Source organism: Hemiscyllium ocellatum, chromosome 14 (genome assembly GCF_020745735.1).
Source record: "Hemiscyllium ocellatum isolate sHemOce1 chromosome 14, sHemOce1.pat.X.cur, whole genome shotgun sequence".
In the NCBI taxonomy this organism is placed as follows: domain Eukaryota; kingdom Metazoa; phylum Chordata; class Chondrichthyes; order Orectolobiformes; family Hemiscylliidae; genus Hemiscyllium; species Hemiscyllium ocellatum.
In genome coordinates this window covers 40,078,288-40,104,536 of record NC_083414.1, presented here as the reverse complement: position 1 = coordinate 40,104,536, position 26,249 = coordinate 40,078,288, and the positions used below count along the sequence as shown (strand labels likewise).

General features: G+C 42.9%; 1 protein-coding gene across 3 annotated transcripts in view; it reads left to right on the top strand.

Annotated features, from left to right (window-relative positions):
• The window catches only part of cadpsa (Ca2+-dependent activator protein for secretion a), a 628,699-nt gene that overhangs the window by 339,816 nt on the left and 262,634 nt on the right, over positions 1-26,249 (top strand). For all 3 annotated transcript variants that reach the window (XM_060835662.1, XM_060835661.1, XM_060835663.1), the window contains exon 7: positions 13,635-13,746. In XM_060835662.1, the coding sequence (XP_060691645.1) occupies positions 13,635-13,746 (112 nt within the window). The remainder of the gene's footprint in view (positions 1-13,634; positions 13,747-26,249) is intronic.

The window sequence follows — 26,249 nt, the reverse complement described above, 5'->3', positions numbered from 1 at the left end:
ATCTCTGCATCTGAATAACTAGGCTCAAGATTCACATGACCTTCAGCTTATGTTTCATCTAATATGCTCTTTAATTCATCACCTTGCAGCTACTGACATCAAAGTTTGCAAGTAAATAGAGTCAAGAGTAAGGAGTTGTAGAGATTTTGAATTACATTTTGTTCAAAATCTCAAAGGCAGCACAATCAAATATGTTATGCACAAATTTGATTTAAATTTCACTTCAACTTTCAATTTAATGCCCAATAGACCTAACATCTTTGTATACAGAGACTGTGGAATAAGTGGTGCCTTTCCTGCTTGTGATAAGAATTGTCCTGCTCATTTGTCGCGGTCTTTCCTGCTCAGTAATAATGGCTTTCCTACTTACAAAGTAATGATGGGCTTGACTTCCAAATGTTGCATACCTGATGCATTTGGGGTCTGTTTTCATCCACTCTTCAGTTTAGCTAATAATCACCTTACTTGCCCTCTGTCTGAGCCCTGTACCTGGAGAAGGAGCAATAAAGTGGGCTCACTTACTTCCTATGCTTGTTCCATACAGTGGTTAAAGGTTTAAGGGAATAAAATGTTTGGGTGACTGTAATACCCAAGAGAATAAAAGCAGATGGGCAAGATGGCAGCTAAATGTTGTTATACTTCCAAAAGGCTATGATGTTGGTGCACAAGAAAGCAATTCTACCAAAGTCGGTATCCTTTTACAATATTAAGCTTGATATGGTGGAGGTTGTTGCAGCTATATACTATGCTATGTTCTATTTTATTTGGTTTTCATTTAAAAGCTTCTGGTTTAGTAGCAATGAACTCTCACCCAACAACTCTTTTAAAATTATAGCAGTGTTGTGGTTATATTAATGGCATAATCATCCAGAAGCCTGGACTAATAACACCCAGCTCCAAACTTGTCGACAGTTTAAGGGATTGAATTCATTTTTTCTTTAATCTAGAAATACCCACCATAAGTTTGAGAAGGGCAGTTCAGTTCGGTTTGTTTTGCACGCTTCATTAAAAGTTCTGAAATAGCCTCTTCAAACCATTTAATTCAGATGCAGGGCACTAAGTTATTGAATGATTATGATCATGAATAATGGAGGTTTATTAATTAGGAACAAAATAAAAACATGCATTTATGTAACAACTAAGGACTATATAACTAACTAACAAAAAATACAAAAGGTTACTCTCATCAGAAACACAGGAAGTCTTATCATACCGGAGATAAAAGACTCCCAGTTTGCTTATTCACAGGAAACCAGTTGACGGCAAGTGATCGTTTTCTTTATTTCTAATGTGGATGTGGGCATCGTTGACTGGGCCAGCATTTATTGCTCATCCATAATTGTCCTTGAGAGGATGGCAGTGCCTTCTTGAACTTCTGCAGTCTGTGTACACTCATTGTGCTATTAGGAAGGGAGTTCCAGGATTTACATGCAGCAACAGTGACAAAGTGGTGATATAGTTCAAAGTCAGGGTGGTGTGGGATTGTGAGAGAACATGCAGATGGTGCCCTTGTGCATCTGCTGGGCTTGCCTTTCTAGCTGGTAGAGATGTGTGTTCACAAGATGCTTTTGAAGAGATATGGTCAATTTCTACAGTAGATCTTGCAGATAGTACACACACTGCTGGTGTTCAGCATCAATGGTGATGGATGAAATGCCAGTCAAGCAAGCTGCTTTGCCCAGATGGTGTTCTTCAATATTGTTGGAGCTACACTCATCCAGGCAAATGGGAAGTATTTCATAACGTTCATGACTTGTGGCTTGTAAAACATGGCCAGGCTTTGAGAGACTGGGAGGTGAGCTACTGGCCAAAGAACCCTCGTCTCACCTGCCTTGTAGCCACAGTATTTATATAGCTGGTTGATAGTAACCCTTAATATTGTTTACAGTAGTTGATTCAAAGATGGTAACGGCATTGATAGTCTAGGGGAGATGGTTAAATTCACTGTAGTTACTCATGGTCATTGCCTGGTTGTTGTATGACACAAATGCATCATGAACATTGTGTAACCATCAGCAATTAGTCTCACCTCTGATTTTATGATGGAGGGAAGGTCAGTGATGAAGCAGCTGAAAATGGTTAGGCCTTGGGCACTACCCTGAGAAATTCTGCAATGTCCTGGGGATGTAATGATTGACCTTCAACAACCAAAGCCATCTTTCTTTCACTAGGTCTGACTGTAGCCAGTGGATAAAAGTAAATCCAAATTACTTAAAGTCATAGAGATGTACAGCATGGAAACAGACCCTTCGGTCCCATGCTGACAAGATATCCAAAACCAATCTAGTCCCACCTGCCAGCACCCGGCCCATATCCCTCCAAACCCTTCCTATTCATATATTCATCCAAATGCCTCTTAAATGTTGCAATTGTGCCAGCCTCCACCACATCCTCTGGCAGCTCATTCCATACACGTACCACCCTCTGTGTGAAAAAATTGCCCCTTAGGTCTCTTTTATATCTTTACCCACTCACTATAAAACTATGTCCTCTAGTTCTGGACTCCCCGACCCCCTCTCATAATTTTGTAAACCTCTATCAAGTCACCCCTCAGCCTCCGACGCTCCAGGGAAAACAGTTCCAGCCTGTTCAGCCTCTCCCTGTAGCTCAGATCCTCTAACCCTGGCAACATCCTTGTAAATCTTTTCTGAACTCGTTTAAGTTTCACAACATCTTTCCAATAGGAAGGAGACCAGAATTGCACGCAATATTTCAACAGTAGCCTAACCAATGTCCTGTACAGCTGAAACATGACCTGTACTCAATACTCTGACCAATAAAGGAAAGCATACCAAATGCCTTCTTCACTATCCTATCTACCTCTGACTCCACTTTCAAAGAGCTATGAACCAAGGTCTCTTTGTTCAGCAACACTCCCTAGGACCTTACCATTAAGTGTATAAGTCCTGCTAAGATTTGCTCTCCCAAAATGCAGCACTTCGCATTTATCTGAATTAAACTCCACTTGCCACTTCTCAGCCCATTGGCCCATCTGGTCAAGATCCTGTTGTAATCTGAGGTAACCCTCTTTGCTGTCCACTAACCTCCAATTTTGGTGTCATCTGCAAACTTACTAACTGTACCTCTTATGCTCGCATCCAAATCATTTATGTAAATGACAAGAGTAGAGGACCCAGCACCGATCCTTGTGGTACTCCACTGGTCACAGGCCTCCAGTCTGAAAAACAACCCTCCACCACCACCCTCTGTCTTCTACCTTAGAGCCAGTTGTGTATCCAAATGGCTAGTTCTCCCTGTATTCCATGAAATCTAACCTTGCTAATCAGTCTCCCATGGGGAACCTTGTCGAACGCCTTATTGAAGTCCATATAGATCACATCTACCGCTCTGCCCTCAATCTTCTTTGTTACTTTTTCAGAAAACTCAATCAAGTTTGTGAGACGTGATTTCCCACGCACAAAGCCATGTTGACTATCCCTAATCAGTCCTTGCCTTTCCAAATACATGTACATCCTGTCCCTCAAGATTCCCTCCAACAACTTGCCCACCACCGAGGTCAGGCTCACCCGTCTATAGTCCCCTGGCTTGTCTTTACCACCCTTCTTAAAATAGTGGTGCCATGTTTGTCAACCTCCAGTCTTCCGGCACCTCACCTGTGACTATGGTTGATACAAATATCTCAGCAAGAGGCCCAGCAATCACTTCTCTCGCTTCCCACAGATACTATCATAACGCAATCAAGCTTAGCCAATAAATGCCAGGCTTCAAAAAGTTACTCACAACCCAAGATTAGCAGCTGCTTTCTCCCCCATGACAAACAAATAACAATGAGAATATAAATTAGATGTTAATTTGAACTTTCTTTTCAAATATTGATTATTTTAAAATAGTTACATGGAGGCTATCACTTCATGCTACCTGATTTTGTTGAAGATACTGTTTTTGTATTTCTTTCAGAGTTTTACCTTTTGCCCCTTGTTATTATCCTGTATCTGACTAATTTTGCATGCAGAGAAAAGCTCATTTTGTTTTCTCTGTGGGTGTTAATAGAAACCAATCTTTTGGACAATGGTAGACTTACAGCCTTGTGAATCTCAAACAGCAGTAGCTGCCACCTGCATACATTCCTACTGAATACCCGTGGGCTTAATGAACCAGTAGGCGTTTTACAAAGTGTAACCCCCTACTTACATCAGACGGTAATTAAAGCCAGCACAAAGTTCTGTGTACTTAAACGGATCACCCTTTAACTCCTGCCAAAGTAGCTATAAAGTCATTGAAGTGAAGACTTAAGGCCTGAATCTCATTGAGTTGGTGCTGCTGAGCCCCTGTATGCTTCTTGCTTGTTGTGAAAGGGAAGATGTTGACTTGACAGCACAGACCTGAAAGGAAACGTGCCAGAGGAGGGGAAGGGATGTAATGATTGTAACCAGGGTCAGCCACCTGATTGAGGCTGTTAATCTGGCCCAGTCAGGGAGCTCTGGCTGACAGATAAAAAGACGAGTGTCAGAGAGCAAGGAGCTGACTCAGACTAAGGCAGTAGTAAAGTCAAGGACTGTTCAGGTGCAAATTAAAGGGTAACTTGGTGATGGGATACTGGCCGCTGTGGAGTTATTTCAGGGGTTACGAGAGTAAAACACGATCCTGAAGAACCTCACTCGCAAAAGCGATCTTTGAGTTGGGTTAAGAATCTTATACATCATGCCTTTGTTTGGGAAGCTTGGATCATCACTCAGGACAGTGACGTATAAAGTTTGGGTAAGTGTAACGGTCCAAGCAGGTGAACCATATGAAAGCCACAAATTCTCACACGGTACAGGAGCAAAACATGCCCTGCCTCTCGGAACTGTTGGAAAATCTTCCAGAACCCATGGGTTTACCCTCTCCTTCAAGCATTGATGAGTCCTTAGAATCAGAGATGCGCATGACAAATATAAGATTTGAGACATAAGATAATCAGAGAGTTAGATAGGGTGGACAGTGAGAGCCTTTTTCCTCAGATGGTGATGGCTAGCATGAGGGGACATAGCTTTAAATTGAGGGTGATAGATATAGCACAGATGTCAGAGGTGGCTTCTTAACTTAAGAGTAGCATGGGCGAGGAATGCCCTGCCTCCAACAGAAGTAGGCTCGTCCACTTTAAGGATATTTAAATGGTCATTGGATAAGCATATGGATGAAAAGGGAATAGTGTAGGATAGATAGGCTTCTGATTGGTTTCATAGGTCGGCACAACATTGAAGTCCAAAGGGCCTGGACTGCGCTGTAATGTTCTATGTTCAATGTTTTAATATAGCCACCTCGACACTTTTGCTGAAGAGAGTAAAATTTACCAAGGCGCTACTGGTACAAGGAGCAAGCTTCCGTGTTTTACCGGCTGCCCCTATCTGACATCGAGTTGGAGGAACCTGACCCAGTGCTAAAACATTCCAGGAGCATCTTCAAGAAAAAGGATCTGCCTATGTCATCAGATTCAGAGAGGGAGGGATTTAATGATTGTAACAAGGTCAGCCAGGTGGACCTCACAGAATAGGAGTTCCCTGACTGGAGCTGTTAACCTTGTTCCATTCGGGAGCCCTTACTGAGAGATAAAAAGCTAAGTGTCAGAGATACCGGCACTCTGGGAGCCTACTTTGAAGAGGCAGTACTAAAGTCAAGGACTGTTCACGTGTAAATTAAATGCTGACTTGGTGACAGAATACTGGCCTCTTTGAAGCTGTGTCAGGGGTGCAAGACAGTTATGGACATTTTGTGGTTATTTCAAGGTAATTGTTAGAGAACTTCAATAGGTTAACAGTGGATTGAACTTTTCTCAAGGGTGTTAAGGGATAGACAGACTCTAAGGACTCATGGATAGACGATTCAATGCATACAACATGCACTCTACCCCTTTTAGTTTTCTATGTCACTTGATAATTCTGATATTTATGCAGACCCCAGTTCCCACCCTTTTAGATACATATGATCAATATTTCTAGCTCAGTACAGGCCTTCAGACCTGAGATGCAACCCCCACTCTCTACTGCTCCCTCCCCAGCCATGCTCCAATCCCAACCTGGAAAAAAGACTTCAACTCCCTTGTCATGCATTTGCAGGTCCTATGTTTTCCATTGAGAAATGAATAACCAGCAGCTGAACACCATTCTCCCAAGCCTCAGAAACAAAACAAGGCAAAGCTGTGGTCTTGACCCAGCTCAAGCAGGGTTTATGTATTGCTGTGGGAAAAAAAATCCTTTTCAAAATGTGCATCAAACAGCTCCACAGAAAGATGTATCCATGCCAACCTAGAACATAAACTAAACACCAGCAGAACCTTAAGAAAAGCTGATGGTCTTGAACATAAGTCTTATAACAGATGAAAAACCTGCTTTAATTTGATGAAAAATACAGTGAAAACACAGGCATCCTGTAAATAAACTTCAGGTCTCTATAACATATGATCACTTGTACTGCAGGAGATAAAACTAAAATGTACTTTTTTTTCAGCCATGTTTGATTTGCAAGTTACTGAAGGAGGATATGAATCCTGGGAGCACAAAGTTTTTACTTATTAGAGCCTTGAATTGTGACATCAGAAAATGTTGATTTTTATTTTACACTCCATTTGAATCATTTTCTGATATTTTGGAACCCAGTGTAATTTTGTCTTTACATAGACTTACATTAAGTGTGATCTCTCCCTTTCCTAGAGGTGGTGAGAAGGGGAAATAATTGAGTGAGACAAACTCATCCCTTTCCCACCACCTCAGCAATTAAATACTGGGCCAAAAGACTCATGCATTACTTTCTTGACTTACCAGAAATTAAGGCCTTTTATTAGTCAATTAATGACTATTGAAGGCCTCAATTCAACACCCACCTCATCAGCAGGCATGAGGCGACTTTACTGAAGGTTGCACATGTATCTAATCACAGCCACTGCCAGGTTTCTGGCTTGAGATTTAGACTGGCATTAAGATTGCAAACCACTGGAAGGAAATCCAGCCCACTCTTTCTGTCGACTCAACTGCAACTTTTAGTCATTTTAAAGACTTATGTAAAGTCACTGCTTTAAAGCCCGCCCTGATTGGCACAAGCTTGTAGTTCAGGTAGCATCCTTGCAAATGGTTATTTCATTCTCTCTTGTAAGGGAAGTTAGAGCTGTGCACACAAAAAAAAACTCCCAATGTAGTGACATAAAGCTTCAGTTGGGGGTTCGGTGGCAACAGCGGGAGTTGCCTCTCTGAGGATCCCTTCTGACACCAATTAGGCACTTTGTACAAGCAATTTTTTTTAATTTCAAAATATACTTTATTCATAGAAATAAATCTTTGGTACCTGTACAATTTGTCATGTCATTCATAGATATATACATTGTAATGTTAAGACATGCAAAGAATGGATTGAATTAATCAAATTTACAGTATCCTATTTACAGTTCCCTTTATTAACCATCCAGTTTCTTATTATTTAGCTATGGCTTCAGCGGAACCCACCTACTGAGTCGGTGCCCTGTTATACGATAGCAAAGGAAACTTCTTTAATCCCCAGTTTATGGGGTTACCATTGTCCATTTAACTGTCCTGTCTCTGGGGTAGCCGTCTGCATCCCCATGGTGAGCATGAACTGCTGGACCTTCGCTGGGCTGAGGTACCTCTCCAGCTCCTCACTGGGGTCATTTACCCGCTCTGGTGTCACTGAGCCAAGGCAAGGGTCCACACCGTCCAGTTCTGTGTCTGACAATGGGACTGTCAGAGGATCACAGCTTTCAGTTACCTGTAGTTGTGGGGCAGTGGGTACCCCCTGGTTCTCACTGGGTGGAGGGTGGACTTCGGGGGGTCCGTTGTTTCCTGGTTGGGAGGAAATGCCCGCTTCTTTATCTACGGCGCTTTGTCTCTTCTTCTGGTGGTGATGACCTTCTTTGCGCCCGTCTTCCCCATCCAAAGCGCTGGCCGTCTCTCCCTCTTGCAGCTGTCTTTTCCCCCTTTGCTGGGAGGCTTTGGGGGCCTGGCAGGATTTTCTCTTCCTGTTTTTAACAGGTATCCACTCCTCTGCCTTCTCGATTACCTCCTCCACCATTGCTTCCATCTGCCCAGCTAGAACTAGGATCAGCTGTTGTGTGTCTCCGCTGGCTGCTGCCTCCTCCACTCCAGCCTGTTCTTCTTTCTGGGTGCCACCAGTCTCCATTTCCCTGCTGTCTGGGCGGACCTTGCGATCTCCCATCCCGCAATGCCCACATTCTGTCCTGACTGGGTGCATACAGTGGACACACAATGAGGGCCTTAAGGTGAGTATTATTTGCCTTCCTACCCTGGGACTTAATTGGAGAAGACGTGCCCCACATCCCTCCCTGTCCCCTGCCCTCCAACTCCACTATACACTCCCTGCAAATTCACTGTGGGGGAGGACATTAAATACCACCCACTGGTTTTGAAAGATGGTCATTAAGCTTATAATGTGAGCAATTTGCATGTTGTGTTCAGAAATAGCCCAGTTATATCCCCGTGCCTCTTTTCATGACAAGCATTTGCACAGGGAAAAGACACACGAACAGTTCATCCTATTTCAAGTAAATAGTCTTACCTCATTGAAGTAATGATGAGAAAACACTTAACTTGCTAGTCAGATGTTTGCTGCAGAGAAGCTTAAGCTAACCTTTAATTAGGAGAGAAAAATATTAGAACAATCTTCAGTGAATCAGGATATTATTATCCTCCTATCTGTTTGCAGTAAAGGGTACAGTGTTTTTACTCACATAGCACAAGGCAAATAGACTCTCGATCTAATTCTTAAAAATCCCAACAAAATGATGGTTACAAAAAGGTTTATTGAAGCAATAGAGATCTAGTTTCATAATGAATAAAGATTGAAAAAGATCAAGAATGTACTCATAAACCAGTTTTACGGTGTTTCATAAATTTTTACTAGTGGGCCAAATGGCTTCCTTAAATTCTGGACTGAATTGGCACTTGATATTTAATCATACAACTCAAGAGTTTGAAGCTGTTTACTTTGATTTTAAATATTTTTTCGTCAGAACATCTAGTCTTTTATAGTGGTCATTCTGGCTACATTTTTCTAGATACTGACTGACTGATACAAATAAAGTCATCTTTGTAATCAGTGTCCGACATGTGTTTCCTTGCATAGAATGTAATTCATTGGGGCAGCACGGTCACTCAGTGGTTTGCACTGCAGCCTCACAGCACCAGTGACCCGGGGTTTGTTTCCAGTCTCGGGCGACTGTCTGTGTGGAGTTTGCACATTCTCCTCATGTTTGCGTGGGTTTCCTCCAAGTGCTCTGGTTTCCTCCCACAATCCAAAGATGCACAGGTCAGGTGGATTGGCCATGCTAAATTGCCCATGGTGTTAGGTGCACTAGTCAGAGGGGGTTGAGTCTGGGTGGGTTACTCTTCGGAGGGCCATTGTGGACTGGTTGGGCCAAAGGGCCAGTTTCCACACTATGGAATCTAATCTAAAAAGTAGAAACACATCATTTTCTTACATCTCAGTCTGTGCTGGTTCCACTTGAGACTCCTCACATTTTTTCTCATTTTCATTTTTCTTTGAATTATCAATTTCCTTCTCCCTGAAATGCTTGTCCAGCATCCTTTGCAATGCATCTGAACTATTTGTATTAGCAGTTCCCTGTCCTATGAAATTCCATGTTCTCACTACTCTTTAGGTTTCTTCTAAATTTCCTTTTGGACTTCTTGGTGACTGCCTTATATTGATGGCCTCTACTTACGCTCTTGCTCAAATGTGAAAACATTCTCTCTGTATCCAGTTTATCAAAATCTTCTTCAAAGACCTCTCTCAGTGCGTCCCTCAGAATTTTTTCAAGAGGGGGAAGGAGAAACAGGGGTCCAAGCAAGCAGTCTGTGCAATCAAACAGAGCAAGAGCAGTGAGATAGAAGAAATCAAATGAGCAGCAGACTAGTGTGGGACTTGGGAGTGAGGCAATGGAGTTAAAGGGAGCGGCAATTGCAGAAAGGTCCCAGAACTGCAGAGAGTGGCGGTAGAACTGTTTAAGACTCAGAAATGGAGACTGAGGTTAAAGGGAGCAGTGATTTATGGAAAGTTCCAAAAAGCAGGAAAACTGGCAGTGGAGCTCTGTGGGTCTCAGGAGAAGTGGCAATGAGGTTTAAAGGAGCAACAAATGCAGAGATCCCAGAAGCAGATTTTACAGCACAGAGAAGTGCAGGTGGGGAGAGAATGGGTGGCCACCAGACAGGGAGTAAGGAAGTCTCCTGAGTGCATTCTAATTGCAAGCTACTTTTTGGTCTTGGAAAACCGTGCAAACGATGGTTCCTGTGTGGAGACAAGTCAGAGTCAAGGTCATTGTACTGTGGGTGGTCCGGAGACTAAGAAGAAGTGTGCAATAGCAATAGTGGCAGGGGATTCATTAGCATGGGGAATGGACATGCAATTCTGTGACCATAGATGCGAATCCAGGGTGGTCAGTTACCTCCTTGGATGCTTGGGTCAAGAATGTCATCGAACAGCTGCAGGGCATTTTGAAAGGAGAAGGTGAACAGCTATTAGTTGTGGTCCATAGTGAGACCAATGACAGAGGAAGAAAGACGAACGAGATCCTGCAAGCAGACTTTAGGGATTTAGGCAGGACATTAGGTATAGCAAGACTTAATAGGTAATAATCTCTGAATTACTCGCAGTGCCATGCAGTAGTGAGTTTCGGAAGAGCAGAATATAACTGATGAATGCATGGCTGGAGAGGAAACTGAAGAGAGTGCTTTAGATTCCTGAGGCATTGTGACCATTTCTGGGTAGATAAGATTTGATTCAGTCCAAGTGTACCGGGAGCAGCTACTTGTTAATGAATACCTCTGTCAGAGCAGTGGTCAGTGTTCAAGGGACAAAAGCGACAGAACAGGATGATAAACACACAGGATAGGACCCGAAACGTCGAATTTCCTGTTCCTTGGATGCTGCCTGACCTGCTGCGCTTTAACCAGCAACACATTTTCAGCTCTGAGCTCAGTGAAGACCAATAAAAGTATTCAGTATGGAAAAAATCGACGTAGACCATTTCAAATGCTAAACCTTTTCTGAATAATGGAACAGAGTTAGCACTCTTCCAACCTCTGGCATTTTCACCTCTGGCTAGACAGGATATGAAAATTACTGCCAAGATCACTTCTCCTCCCTTGCCTTACTCAACAGCCTGAAATACACATCATCTGGGCTTGTAGATTTATCCACTTTTAAGGCTGTTAAACCCTCTGGTATCTCCTCTCTCTCGCTTTAATTGATATAAAGACATTAGGACAGAGGACTGAGAGATATAGAAGAAATTAACATGATTGGATCCAAAATTGGCTGAAATGCAAGCGATGATGGTAGACAGATATTTCTGTGACTGGAAGTTTGTTTCCAATTAGTTCCATAGGGCTTAATGTTAGGGTACTTGCTGTTTATGATGTGCATTAATAGTTTGGACTTAAATACAAGAAGGATGATCAAGAGTTTCACGAATGATGTAAGTTGGTAAGGTGGTAAATATTCAGATGGGTATAAATGGGCTGGTCAGCAATGTTTCCTGTAGGCTGCATGCATGTGCGATTGTGTAGCAGCTTAAAAAAATGCACAATTCATCATCTTCCAGCCACCCTAAGAAGCCCAATACTTTTGAATCATTGAAACTCTTATTTCCACAACCTCAGAACTTCAGCTTCTGGTTGTATTTGGATCGTGAACAGGAACACAAATGCAGTGAGAGGTTGGCTCAGAGAGGGAGAAAACTCAGATAGTTTAGCAGCAGGGAAGGTGTGCAGGAGGATCCCGCAGGAGGTGGTTCAGGAACCAGACTGCGGGCGCAGAGAATGTATTGCAGGAACAGAATGTTTGCTTTTAGTGAAATGTTATATAATGTTGCACTAAACATTAATTGTACTAATGTCTCAGTTTGAACGAAGGGAAGGGAATTGGAGTAAACTCACAATCAGATTGGGTCATTTAATAGAATAACACATGGGCAGCACTGCGGCTCAGTGGTTAGCACTGCTGCCTCATAATGCCAGGGACATGGGTTCAATTCCTGCCTCGGGTAACTGTCTGTGTGGAGTTTACACATTCTCCCAGTGTCTGCATGGGTTTCCTCCCACAGTCCAAAGATGTGCAGGTTAGGTGAATTGGCCATGCTAAAATTGCCTGTAGTGTTAGGTGCATTTGTCAGGGGTAAATGTAGGTGGATGGATTGCTCTTTGGAGGTCGGTGTGGACTTGTTGTGCCGAAGGGCCTGATTCCACACTGTTGGGAATCTAATCTGAAACCAGCAACTGTTTATTTTGAAATCATGCATTTTTGGTGAGTGGCCTCTGCTTCTGTGTTTTATCAAGTCATGGAGTGAAAATTGCTGTGTCATATACTCTGTATGCCTGGTAGCATCAGTGATGAAAGAAATCGAATCAACAATTTTTAATTTGAGTGTTCAATTCTTCCATTTCTGAAAACATTCATATTCAATTTGAAAAACTGACTGTTTACACAGATGCTGCAAGGCCTATTGGGCATTTCCAGCATTTTCTATTTTCAACTCTGATTTTCCACAATGGTCCTGTTTTATTTTAGAATGTTACTGTTTTAGATGTTGGAAAGGAGTGTTCACAGTGAAATTCATAGATATTTCTCAATTTAATGCTGTAGTCTGATGAAAGTTCAATCCAGGTTTAGAGTAAATGAGTTACTTTTCAATTCAATCCCTGTCAAAATAAAACAATGCTTGGTTAGCTTTTATGTCCTTGCTAACCTCGTGGCATTAACTTTTAGTTGTAGGTGTATTTGTATTGTGAGAACACTGTGTTCCTCTACCCCACCTAAAGCTTTACCTTCCAAGTTTCAAGTGACCTTCTATCCCTTCCTTCCTAAAAGTTAACCAGTTATTTGGCAATACTGCCTTGTAGTACTGTTTTATTTGTATAATAAATTCTTCTCACAGTTTTGAACTCTTAGTAGTGAAACAGCTTTGGACTCATAGTTTCCAGCTGCTCAATTACAGCACGGTTTAGGTGGATATTTCAACTTGGTGGACTCGCATCTGCTGCTATTTTGTGAACATACATTTCACAAATAATTACAGTATGACTGAAATTTGCAAAAAGAAGAGTAGGGGAAAAAACATATTACATTTACCTAGATTGATAACTCCCCACTTACCCCCCCCCCACCCACTATTGTTCCTTTACAAGCTTGTTCATGCATCTTACCCAGCAAACAGATTACTTTGCAGTAACTAGTTCTGTCGGAACAAAGCCAGCATGTATTAAGGGAGCAGTGGAGCTCATCTCCCTACTTGGCTGTGACTCTGCATAGTCCTGTTTCACGTTTACATGTTGTGACAGTTACCTGCTGTGCTTAGAGCTTTTCTCTTTTCACTTTATTCCACATGACCTTTCCTGATTTAACTCCATTTCATTCTCCAGCTGTGCACCAAACCCTAGCTTTCAATTCTAAACAATGTAAACATTTTTCAATTAGCAGTTTCTGTGAGGATTTTTTTTAATTGTAAAAAAAAAATTGGTTAGCAGTTAAGCTTAACATTTTAAATTATTTCAAAGCCAAGATCTGATTTTACACCGTAAATTTACATTTCATGATGTCCGATGTTTAATTGGAAATTTTGGAATTTAAAAGCAACTAAATTTATTATTTCTACAATGGTTTCTCTTCTCCAGCTGGGGTACCCAAGGTGACTTCACCAGCACACACCCACTTCCTGCAGTAAAGGTGAAACTCTTCACAGAGAGCACTGGTGTATTGGCTCTGGAGGACAAAGAACTTGGGCGGGTAAGTGCTTCTTACTTCCTGCAATTAATGATTTATGCCAGTGAGACTGTGCCAAGTCAGTACTGATTGCATTTAGAGTCTGCTGTCGAAGAAGTGCTTTGCAATCCCTATAGCACACATGATATATCACTCCAAATCCCTCTTAGAAAATCACAAAGGCAGTTTTACTTACTTATTTCCTACTCTATTAACAAAACATCTTGATTGAAAAACAATGGATTCTTCTTGCATAAGGGTCAGATCTTCTGTTAGGATTTCAGTATAATTCTGAACATTGCATCTGGCAGCCAGTAAATCTTCCACTCTAATGCTTGTCTGTTCATCCCCTAATGCAAGCTCACTTTACATAAGGGCCTTTAGCTCATCACTTGTTAAACAGACCACTTTAACTGGAAGATTTGTCTTTCAAATCCCTAAGCTTTACACTACTGAAATAGAACAGTTTTCAGTTTGCCTCAGCCCCTCCCTGCAGTACTGTTGACCTGAGTTAAAATCAATCGTTCCACCTCTACAGTGCTAAGGAGCATTGTAAAGGAGTAAGGATTCAATATTGGCTTGTTTTTCCACGACAAGTCAGTTATCCTCTATCTGCACACATGAAAACTGAAAAGGTCGAAAAAAAAACTGAAAAGGTCCTTTCAAAAGCAGACCGAAATGGATCTGCAGGCACACAGAGTTCCCGCCCTTTGAGAAAAAAAGTTTCACTTAGTCTGAACAGTCCATAAATGAAGATTTTTCCAAAACGCCCATACTCAGTGTGCCAGCATGTGTGCTCAAGCCGAACAAAGTTTTTTCCACAGGGTATGAGCAAACCTTAGTGGTAAGTGTAGCAACTACTGGAGATGAATAATACGTGTAGAGATAATGCAAAAAAATGGTTTATAGATATGTAATGATTAGAACCAGGTGGACCTTGTTAACTACAAGATTCTTGATTGAGGTTGTTCACATGGGCTAATCAGGAAAGCCTTGGCTGACCAATATAACCAAGAGATTAGAATCTCCTCAGTTAAGGACTGACTCCGAGCTAGCTAGCTACAGCTGGTGTACGGTGCACTAGTAAATAAAGGGTGACTTGGTGACAGTAACTGGCGTCTGTGCAGTTATTTCAGCATTGATGGGAGAAAACAGGATGTGCCTGAAGAACATTCGGTCGCAACTGTCACCTTGGACTTGGGGTAAGCATTTCTGTCATCCTGCCTCGATTAACTCATTTGACCCTGCTGTCGAAGACTGGGCTCAGTATGTCGAAAGAATGTGATACTTTTTCTGGGCAAATGACATTGGAGCAGATGAAAAGTAATGAGTAATCCTTCTGACTGCATGTGCACCCACATCATTTTCAGTTATAAAGGGGCTTAACTTTCCTGGAGGCACTTGACACTAAAACCATAACAGTTGACAGAGTTGATTACTGAATATTAAACCCCCAAACATTCTCCAATTTCGTGATGCTATTAAATTTATTCAGCTGTTAGAGAACCAAGGGAATACATAGAGGTTTTTAATGAGGGTATAACAACTGGTAGAGGCATCTGATTTTGGGTTAACCCTGAATGAGATGCTGAGGGACAGTTTTGTATGTGGGATTAATGACGTAACCATGCAGAAATGTCTACTAGCTGAAGCCCAATTGAACTTCAAGCAGGCACTGCAGCTGCCCTGTCATTAGAAAATGCAACAACTGGAGCATGGGAACTACAGGGCATCCCAATGGAAGTGGACACCCTCACCTGTTCAACTGAGCTTGGAGAACACCATATGAGTGTAGACTATCACAGAGCCTCACAAAAGGACATGTCCTGAGCAGAGGGACCCCAGGCGGCACGGCGGTTAGCACTGCTGCCTCACAGCGCCAGAGACCTGGGTTCAATTCCCGACTCAGGCAACTGACTGTGTGGAGTTTGCACATTCTCCCCGTGTCTGCGTGGGTTTCCTCCGGGTGCTCCGTTTTCCTCCCACGTCCAAAGATGTGCAGGTCAGGTGAATTGGCCATGCTAAATTGCCTGTAGTGTTAGTTAAAGGGGGGTAAATATAGGGGAATGGGTGGGTGGCAGGTCGGTGTGGACTTGTTGGGCCGAAGGGCCTGTTTCCACACTGTAAGTAATCTAAAAAAAAGGCCAACCCATTGCAGAACTCCACAATAATGTTGAGCCTTGACCAAGTGGCTAAACAGTTCTTCAGGATCTAAGCCACCAAGCCATTGTAGTTGCTGCCAGTTTGAGGATTCAAGACAGCAAAGGAGTCCTACAAGACCTACCTGGGTCACAGTTCACAAAGCCGGGTTACGCCCTTTGGAAGAGAGAGAAAGTGAAGGTGATCAAAGGAGCCCCAGCTCCCACACCTGTACCAGAACTTAGGTCTCTCCTTAGGTTAGTAAGCTTTTACAAAACATTCATATATATCCTGGCCTCCATTTTAGCACCCTTACACCTGCTATTGAAAAACATACAGCCTTAGAAATGGTCATACAGCCAAGAAGTGGCCTTAAGGGAAATGAGAAAACAGCTATTATCTAAGGTATTGGCCCACTATGATCCAAAGAGAAAAGTAGTGTTGACATGCAGTGCATCCCCATGTGGTATGGGGGTGGGGGTGGGGGTAATTTTGGCTCACTGGTGGCCCAGTAGTTGGAATATCTTACAGTGAATGCTTCATAGACTTTGGTCGATACTGAATGTGAATATGCCCAGATGAAGGAAGGTTTGGCAGTCATCATTGGTGTGAGGAAGTTCCATCGGTACCTTTACAGATGGGAACTTGTCATAGTAACAGATCACAAACCCTTGCTAGGGCTACTGAAGGAAGACAATGTGGTGCTGCCCATAGCTTCTGGTAGAATTCAGCATTGGACCCTTATTCTCAAGGCGTAAGTGGTAGAACACCATCCAGGAAGCCCAGCGGCTAATGCAGATGCCTTGAACTGCCTCCCACTGGCAGATGGTAGCGCCACTCCTGGAAGTGACCATTTTGATTTTAAACTTTCTGGACACCCAGTCACTGTGGATAATATCTGACTCTGGACACAAAAACGTACTGTCCTAGCGAAACTGAAAAAGCTGGTGTTAAGTGGGGAAACAGAAGATCCTTTGCAACCAGGATTGAGACCTTTTTGAACCTTGCCAGACCAGATCACTGTATAAGATAGCATTTTACTGTGGGGAGCAAGGGTAATTGTTCTGAGTAAAGGTCGCTGTTAGATACTGGCCAAACTGTCCAAGATGAAGATATAGCTGCATTTGATGGATATGGATGTGTTGGTGGGGCAGTGCCCAGAGTGCCAACAAGGACAAAAATTGCCACCAGCAGCCCACCCCATATTTGTAGGAATGGCCGGGTTAACTCTGGACTCCATTGCATGTTGACTCCATTCATGGGCTCAGTGTTCCTGGTCATTGAGGACACCCATTCAAAGTGGTTGTATATGCATAATGCTAGTTCAGCAAACTCAGGATGACAATTAAGAAGCTGCAAGATTCATTCACGGTACATGGACTCCTAAAAAATATTGGTCACAGACAATGTGACGTTATTTAACAGCAGGGATATTTTTGAACATTTCCAAAAGTCCAGAGGCATCCAGCAGATAAGGCCAGCTCCGTACCATTCATCATCCAATGGCCTAGCAGAAAGAACAGCCCAAACATTGAAGGCAGGCTTAAAGAAGTAGCCTACAATGTCAATTGCGACCAAACCGTCCTGGTTCCTGTTTAATTATGCGACTAACCCATATGCAACAACAGGGAAAGTTCCATCAGCATTGCTGATGGGGAGAAGACTCCACACCACTTTATACCTGATATTTTAAGACCTCAGGGAGAGTGTGAAATAGCAGCAAGCCACATGCCTCCCCCAAGTGAGACAACAGTTGAACTCAGTGGATGAAATTTGGTGTCAGAACCATTTTGCCCTGTATCGGTACAAGGCAAGGTTGATGCAAGGTCAAGTCCTATGACTTACAAGGTTTGGGTTGGCGATACAATCCAGAGCAAACACGCAGATCACCTGAAAGCTATTACCTCAAGATGGGTAGGAGCAAAACCTACCTAACACCTCAGAACAGCCTGAAGGTCTCTAGAAGTCACAGTCTAGTGACGTGGAATCCTCAGAATCCAAAATGGGTGCTACCTCAATACCATTGCCACTGGAAGAAAAGGAGGAGACTCTTCCAAGATGTCACAGATGCAAGGGATGGGCAGTACATGCCATCTGTGTCCAAGTCAAAGGAACCAGACCTGGGCTGAAAGCATCGGAATAGAAACCACAAGTGAAAGACCATGCCTATATCCCCAGGCTTTGAAGGGGAGGGATGTAGTGATTGGAACTAGGTGGACTTTGTTAATTACATGGTTCTTGATTGGCCCAGGTTAACAACCCCAATGAGGAAAGCCTCAGCTGACCAATATCACCAGGAGATTGAAATCCCCTCAGTTGAGCACTGACTATGAGCTGGTTGGCCACAGCACAGTGTACTGTGCATTAGGAAATACAAGGTGACTTGGTGATGGGATACTGGTTTCTGCAGTAATTTCAAGATACCACCAGATTTTTCATAAAGATAATGTGAACCTATTCCCCAAAAGACCAGGGTACAATGAGTTTGAAAGTTAAATGAATATTTTAATTTTGGGATAATTAATAAAAGATCACAGAGAGTAAGGTAAGTGTATCTTAACTGAAACTATCCTTCATCCACAAAACAGTTGATCCCAATGTTTACATATAAAGGATTGCGCTACGAATCACAAATAACAATTATAGAACACAAGTAGCAGCATTTAGAATTTCTAAAATCGGCGAAGCAAATATGCCACAAAAAAACAAAAGACTCAATTTCAACTTGGGGGCAAGATTGAAGCTGCCCTAGAATAAGGCTGGAATCGGTTTAAGCCCCAGCAACTTTGGAGTGATGTTGAGTCTTCCACCCATTCGCAGACATAGACTTTCCCTGGTTTGTGGGAGTGCAAATGACCGCAACAAGAGAGTATCACCAAAGAATCATGGGAACGGACCCTGATATAGTCAGGCAATTACTTAGGGGATTTGCAGAGATGATGGCAAGGAGTGGAGAAAGAAACTTAAATCAATGAAGTATCAAGTTTACCTTTTTGGGGTTGGATAAGCTCTCAAAGTAACATAATGCTTTTTAATAAAATTAACGGCTTAACCTTCATCCGGTCATGCCCTGATTGGTGCTGGTTTTCCCTGGTGAGTTTAACAAGAGCCAACAAACCTATAACTGGATGAGAAAATCAAGGAAGTCCCTATTTGTTACACAATCGGAACCTTATGCATTTATGAGATTCTTCTCTGAATGTAGGGTCGTACAACGTTGCCAAAAGGAGAACTGTTAAATTCTAATTACATGCAAGTGCACCGCAAACAGGTTTGAAAGTTGGCTACCCCAGTGACAAATCCTGCCCCATTTCCTTTTCTTCTTATTCAGTGGGAACTGCGAGCATGATGTGAAGAATGTTTCTTCATTTTAATATGTTCCGCTTATTCTAGTTGGCAAGTAGCAATCATTTAGAATATTACGTATTCGCATATTAAAAATTCATAATATTACTAAAAGCAGAACGAAAACTGAAAATGATAGTGAAATGATATCCTAAGTATTTAGGAAGGTCTACTAGTGATTTCCAATGTACCCTAAAAGTGCTACCTATTACAAATAGGAACAAAAGAACACATGTGAGACCTACAAAAGAACAATAAAAGTAAAGAAAAATCAGCAAGGTAGGAGACAAACAGAAGAATAGGGAAAATTCAGGAGGAATTTGAGCAGACTGGGTCGACTCGATTCTGAGAAGCTGGTTTCACTTTTGAAAGGAACAAGAGGGCGTGGACTTACATTTTGCACCCATGCAAAAAAATGCAAGGGAGAAGTGAGGAAAAGTTTTTTTTCATTCAATGAGTTGTTAGGGTATGGAATGCACTGCCTGGAAGTGGTGGAGACAGGTTCAATTGAGGAATTCAAGCGGGCATTAGATGATCATTTGGATAAAAATAATATGCACGGGTATGGGGAAATCAGAGATTGGCACAAGGGAATGATGCTCTTTTAAGGAGTTGGGGTAGGCCTCTTTCTGCACTGTAGCACTTCTGTGATTCTGTAAATTAGTGACTACAACTATGATGTGGAAAATCAATAAATATTGTTTAAAAAGAAATGCTCATGCACATCAAGTTAGTCAGTATTTAAATTGACATCTCAGAATTCTACAACTCAGAAGGAGACTTCCCACAAGGTTCTGGGATATGCCTGATCAGGTCCTGGGATTTATCCACCTTTTATGCATTTTGAAATGTCCAGCACCACCTCCTCAGCAAGATGGACACTTTTGAAGCTGTCACGGTTTATTTCTCCAAGTTTGGAGAACTAGTGAAGAGATTGTTGGGCCCCTTGCTGAGATATTTGTATCATCAGTAGCCACACATGACATGCTGAAAGACTGGAGGTTGGTTAATGTGGTGCGATTGTTGAAGAAAGGTGGTAAGGAAAATCCAGGGAACTAGAGACTGGTGAGCCTGATGTCAGTGGTAGGTAAGTTATTGGAGGGGATTCTGAGGGACAGGATTTACATGCATTTGGAAAAGCGAGCTCTGATTAGGGAGAGTCAATTTGGCTTTGTGTGAGGGAAATCGTGTCGAACTTCATTGAATTTTTGAAGAAGTGACAAAGAAGATTGATGAAGACAGAGTGGTAGACATTGTCTCTATGGAAATTAGCAAGGTATTCAACAAGGCTGTATGATAAACTAGTTAGCAAGTTTATCACATGGAATATAGAAGGAGCTAGCCAACTGAATACAAAATTGGCTTGAAGGTAGAAGACAGAAGGCATTGTTGGAGGGTTGTCTTTCGTGTTGAAGGCTTCTGACCAGGGTGTGCCATAAGGATCGGTGCTGGGTCCACTGCTTTTCGTCATTTATATAAATGATTTGGATATGAATATTGGAGATATGGTTAGTAGGTTTGCAGATGACACCAAAATTGGTGGTACAGCAGACCGTGAAGGAGATAATCTCTGCGACCTGGATCAGAAGGGCCAATGGACTGAGGAGTGGCAGATGGACTTTAATTTAGATAAATGAGAGGTATTGCATTTTAGTAAGGCAAATCAGGACAGGACTTATACAGTTAATGGTAGGACCCTCGGGTATGTTGCCAAACAAAAGGACCTAGGGGTGCAGGTGCATAGTTCCTTGAATGTGGAGTTGCAGATAAACAAATTTGTTAAGAAGACATTTGGTATGCTTGCTTTCATTGGTCAGTGCATTGAGTATAGGAGTTAGGAGGTCATGTTGCAGCTCTACAGGACATTGGTTAGGCCGCTTTTGGAATACTGCATTCAGCTCTGGTCTCCCTGCTATAAGAAAGATGTTGTTCAAGTTGAAAGGGTTCAGAAAGATTTACAAGGATGTTGCCAGGATTGGAGGGTTTGAGCTATAGAGAGAAGCTGAATAGGCTGGGTCTATTTTCCCTGCAGTGTTGGCGGCTGAAGGATGATTTTATGGAGGTTTGTAAAACCACGAGGGCATTGACAGGGTGAATAGTCAAGGTATTTTCCCGAGGGTAAGAGAGTCCAAAGCTAGAGGGCGTAGGTTTAAGGTGAGAGGGGAAAGATATAAAAGAGATTTAAGTGGCAACTTGTGGTGGAAATGGGCATAATTATAACATTTAAAAGGCATCTGATGGGTATATGAATAGGAAGGGTTTAGAGGCAAATGCTGGCAAATGGGACTAGATCAGTTGAGGATACCTGGTCAGTGCAGACAAGTTGGACAGAAGGGTGTGTTTCCATGCTGTGTAAGTCTATGACTCTATGACCAGTCAGCCTGTTGTGTCTGCGCTAACACTCTGACAGAGCTGTCCAATTAGACTTACTCCCCTGCTCTTGTTTCAGAGCAATGCATTTTTTATTTCTCTCTTTACATGTAGAGATCCAATGCCTTGTTGAAAATTGTTAACTGAGTCAAATTTTATCTTGCTTTCAAGCAACAAGTTCCAGATCATGACAATGTGCCAAGTAAAATAAATTCCACTCATCACCTCTAGCTTTTTTACCGATTATTGAAATGTGACTTCTGTTTACTGACCAATCTACTGGTGGAAACAGATTCTTTCTGACTATCCTATCAAAAGCCTTCATTTAAATTTTCTCTGTTTTCTGCAAACCAACTTCAGCTTCTCTGGTCTAAGCCTTAGTGTCAGTCTTACATAACTACACTGCACCCTAGCCAAGCTCCCCGAAATGTGTGCTGCCCAGAAATGGGCACAATGCACTACTTTAAATCTAACCCGTTAGTTGTATTGAAACAGCAGATGTGTTAACAAGTACAGAGATAATTTAATTAACAATTGCTCCATCTGATGAGAATATTGTCGTTCAACTTGATAAACCAGCAGGTCGCTCAGCCAAAGGTTCAGATCATTTATTCAAGCGAACACAAGAGGGTCAACCTAATCAGTTAAGACTAGGCTCTGCAAAAATCTACAAGTTTTCAGTTTTTATACATTTCAGGATACATGCCAAATACTTCATCTGAGTAATTTACAACTGTAGGCTGACCAGATGTTAATTTACTCATACTCATTCCCCATGGTACATAGATCAGACATTATTTGTATCCACCCAAGACTTTCCTTACTTTTGCTGAATGTGCTCCTGAGCTGTTCCCATTTCCCTATCAATTACTCTCTGCGCTGACTATTTGTCATCTACTTGCATTTATCTTACTACAAGCACTTCTAACTGGATCTGTATTTAACCCTTTCAGCTTCAACTCTTTCAATGAGTAATGTTTAGATGATGTGTATCTTTCTTGTATGCATATTTAAAACACCAGTTAAAAAGACCAGTCTTGCATACATAATAATGATTTGCAATCAGAAGGAGTTGTATTATAGTGATTATATAATCACTGATGAATTGTCTGACTGCAAGATGTTTTATTATTTCAGAATCAGTAACTAATTAGCCACAAGCAGGATGCAAAGATAATAGATGCAGCCACCCAGTCACTGGAAGAGCCACCCAGTAACATGAGGAGGAGCCTTCAACCTTAGGCATAAACTCCTTATCACTGTGAAAGCTGCAGAGATACAGTAATAGTCAACAGTCTCAGAGCAAATGATATATAGACACAGAGAGCAACAACAGGCAGAGACCTCGGTAGATCTAGAATACAGATGTCAATAACAAATAATTCATTAGCGCTGAGTTAAGTGATGTATCGATAAAACGCAAAGACCCCTTGAACAGTGACAAAACTACAGTTGTAAGAGAGAAGTCAATACTATACATTTCCCTCATAGACAGAGGCACTACTATAATTGCAGCAGAGAAATAAGCCAGAGAGGCCGAAGGAGATTCAGTTTGAGAGACTCTTGGCTGACGAGATTCAAAGGGGTTTGTCACAACTGGATCGGATATGATCATATCAAATAACAAAGCAGGTTCAGTGAGCCAAATAGCCTCCTGTTCCTACTTCAAACATTCATCATGTCTTTAACATAATAAAATATTGCAAGATGCTTCAAATTGTTTCTGGAACAAAATCTATTACCAAGAACATGAGCTATTAAGTCAGAGATAGATTTAAAGAGTGTCTTAAAAGAAAGAAAGAAGAACAGCGGTGTAGGAGGGAATTGCAATGGTCAAGCCTAGACTGCTGAAGACAAAGCCACCAATGGTGGAGCGATTAGAGCTTAAGATTCTTGAGAGCTCAGGATAGAGGAGTATGGATACTTTAGATGAATGTAGGGCTAGAGGAACTAGTGTGGAGGGCAATGCCACCAAGGGATTTGTAAATAAGGAAGAAAATGTGACAGTCCAGGTGTAGTTCATCCAAGAACAGCATACATCAGTCAACACAAAGGTGATGGGTGAATCTGCTTTGGTGTGAATTAGAACACATTAAGCCACAAATGTAAAAAGAATAAATCTTAAATTTATACAACACTTTTCAATGATGTTTGGATGCCCCAAAGTGCTTTTGAATACATACTTTTGAAGTGTAGTTGCTGTCATAAAGTAGGAAACCAATAGAGCTGAAGGAAAAAACTCCCAGTACCCAACAGAGATATCAATAATTGGAAAAGATTATCTACTTAGTTCCATTAATTAGCAGAGAAAAATTGTATAGCATGTTAATTATTTATAACTGTTAACTCAGTGTGATTTCAGAATCTGAGGCACTGATTAGATAAATTTAAAAATGTAATGACAATAGACACCTGCATACAGGATCCAAAATTCCAGGATATCCTGTTTACCTCTAGAAGCACAGTTAAGTGCACCCTTTGGACACCTGCCTGGGAGAATATGGCCTTTATCCCATTGACAACCAACATAATGTCTTTATAAGTGAATGTCTTTTGTAAATCAAGACTGCCATCTATATCAGACCAGTTAAGTCAGCGATTTACATTAGACAGTGGAAATGTAAAGTATTAATTAAAAGTCCTGGACAGGCAGTGGCATAGTGGTAATGACACTAAACTAGCAATCCAGAGGGCCAGGCTAATACTCGAGTAATTTCGGTTCACTGCAGCAACTGGTGTAATTTAAATTTAATATTAAAACCTGGAAATAAAAGTTAGTCTTAATCTTGGTGATGATAAGCTATTGAAGATTGTCATTAATGTGTTGCTGGTTAAAGCACAGCAGGTTAGGCAGTATCCAAGGAATAGGAAATTCGACGTTTCGGGCATAAGCCCTTCATCAGGAATGAGGAGAGTGTGCCAAGCAGGCTAAGATAAAAGCTAGGGAGGAGGGACTTGGGGGAGGGGTGATGGAGATGTGATAGGTGGAAGGAGGTCAAGGTGAGGGTGATAGGCCGGAGTGGGATGGGGGCGGAGAGGTCAGGAAGAAGATTGCAGGTTAGGAGGGCGGTGCTGAGTTGAGGGAACCGACTGAGACAAGGTGGGGGGAGGGGAAATGAGGAAACTGGAGAAATCTGAGTTCATTCCTTGTGGTTGGAGGGTTCCCAGGCGGGAGATGAGGCGCTTCTCCTCCAGCCGTCGTGTTGTTATGTTCTGCCGGTGGAGGAGTCCAAGGACCTGCATGTCCTCGGTAGAGTGGGAGGGAGAGTTAAAGTGTTGAGCCACGGGGTGGTTGGGTTGGTTGGTCCGGGCGTCCCAGAGGTGTTCTCTGCAGCGTTCCGCAAGTAAGCGGCCCGTCTACCCAATATAGAGGAGGCCACATCAGGTGCGGCGGATGCAATAGATGATGTGTGTGGAGGTACAGGTGAACTTGTGGCGGATATGGAAGGATCCCTTGGGGCCTTGGAGGGAAGTGAGGGAGGAGGTGTGGGCGCAAGTTTTACATTTCCTGCGGTTGCAGGGGAAGATGCCGGGAGTGGAGGTTGGGTTGGTGGGGGGTGTGGACCTGACGAGGGAGTCACGAAGGGAGTGGTCTTTGCGGAACGCTGATAGGGGAGGGGAGGGAAATATATCCCTGGTGGTGGGGTCCGTTTGGAGTTGGCGGAAATGACGGCGGATGATACGTTGTATGCGGAGGTTGGTGGGGTGGTAGGTGAGAACCAGTGTGGTTCTATCTTGGTGGCGGTTGGAGGAGTGGAGCTCAAGGGCGGAGGAGCGGGAAGTGGAGGAGATGCGGTGGAGGGCATCGTCGATCACGTCTGGGGGGAGTCTGCGGTCCTTGAAGAAGGAGGCCATCTGGGCTGTGCGGTGTTGGAACTGGTTCTCCTGGGAGCAGATGCAGCGGAGACGAAGGAATTGGGAATATGGGATGGAGCTTTTACAGGGGGCAGGGTGGGAGGAGGTGTAGTCCAGGTAGCTGTGGGAGTCAGTCGATTTATGGTAGATGTCTGTGTTGAGTCGGTCGCCCGAGATAGAAATGGAAAGGTCTAGGAAGGGGAGGGAGGAGTCTGAGACAGTCCAGGTGAATTTGAGGTCGGGATGGAAGGTGTTAGTAAAGTTGATGAACTGTTCAACCTCCTCGTGGGAGCACGAAGCAGCGCCGATACAGTCATCGATGTAGCGGAGGAAAAGGTGGGGGGTGGTGCCAGTGTAGTTGCGGAAGATGGACTGTTCCACATATCCTACAAAGAGACAGGCATAGCTGGGGCCCATGGCGGGTGCCCAGAACCAGTTCCAACACCGCACAGCCCAGAACCAGTTCCAACACTGCACAGCTCAGATGGCACCAGTTCCAACACCGCACGGCCCAGATGGCCTCCTTCTTCAAGGACCGAGATTCCCCCCAAACGTGATCGACGATGCCCTCCACCGCATCTCCTCCACTTCCCGCTCCTCCGCCCTTGAGCCCCGCTCCTCCAACTGCCACCAAGACAGAACCCCACTGGTTCTCACCTACCACCCCACCAACCTCCGTATACAACGTATCATCCACCGTCATTTCCGCCACCTCAAAACGGACCCCACCACCAGGGATATATTTCCCTCCCCTCCCCTATCAGCGTTCCGCAAAGACCACTCCCTCCGTGACTTCCTCGTCAGGTCCACACCCCCCA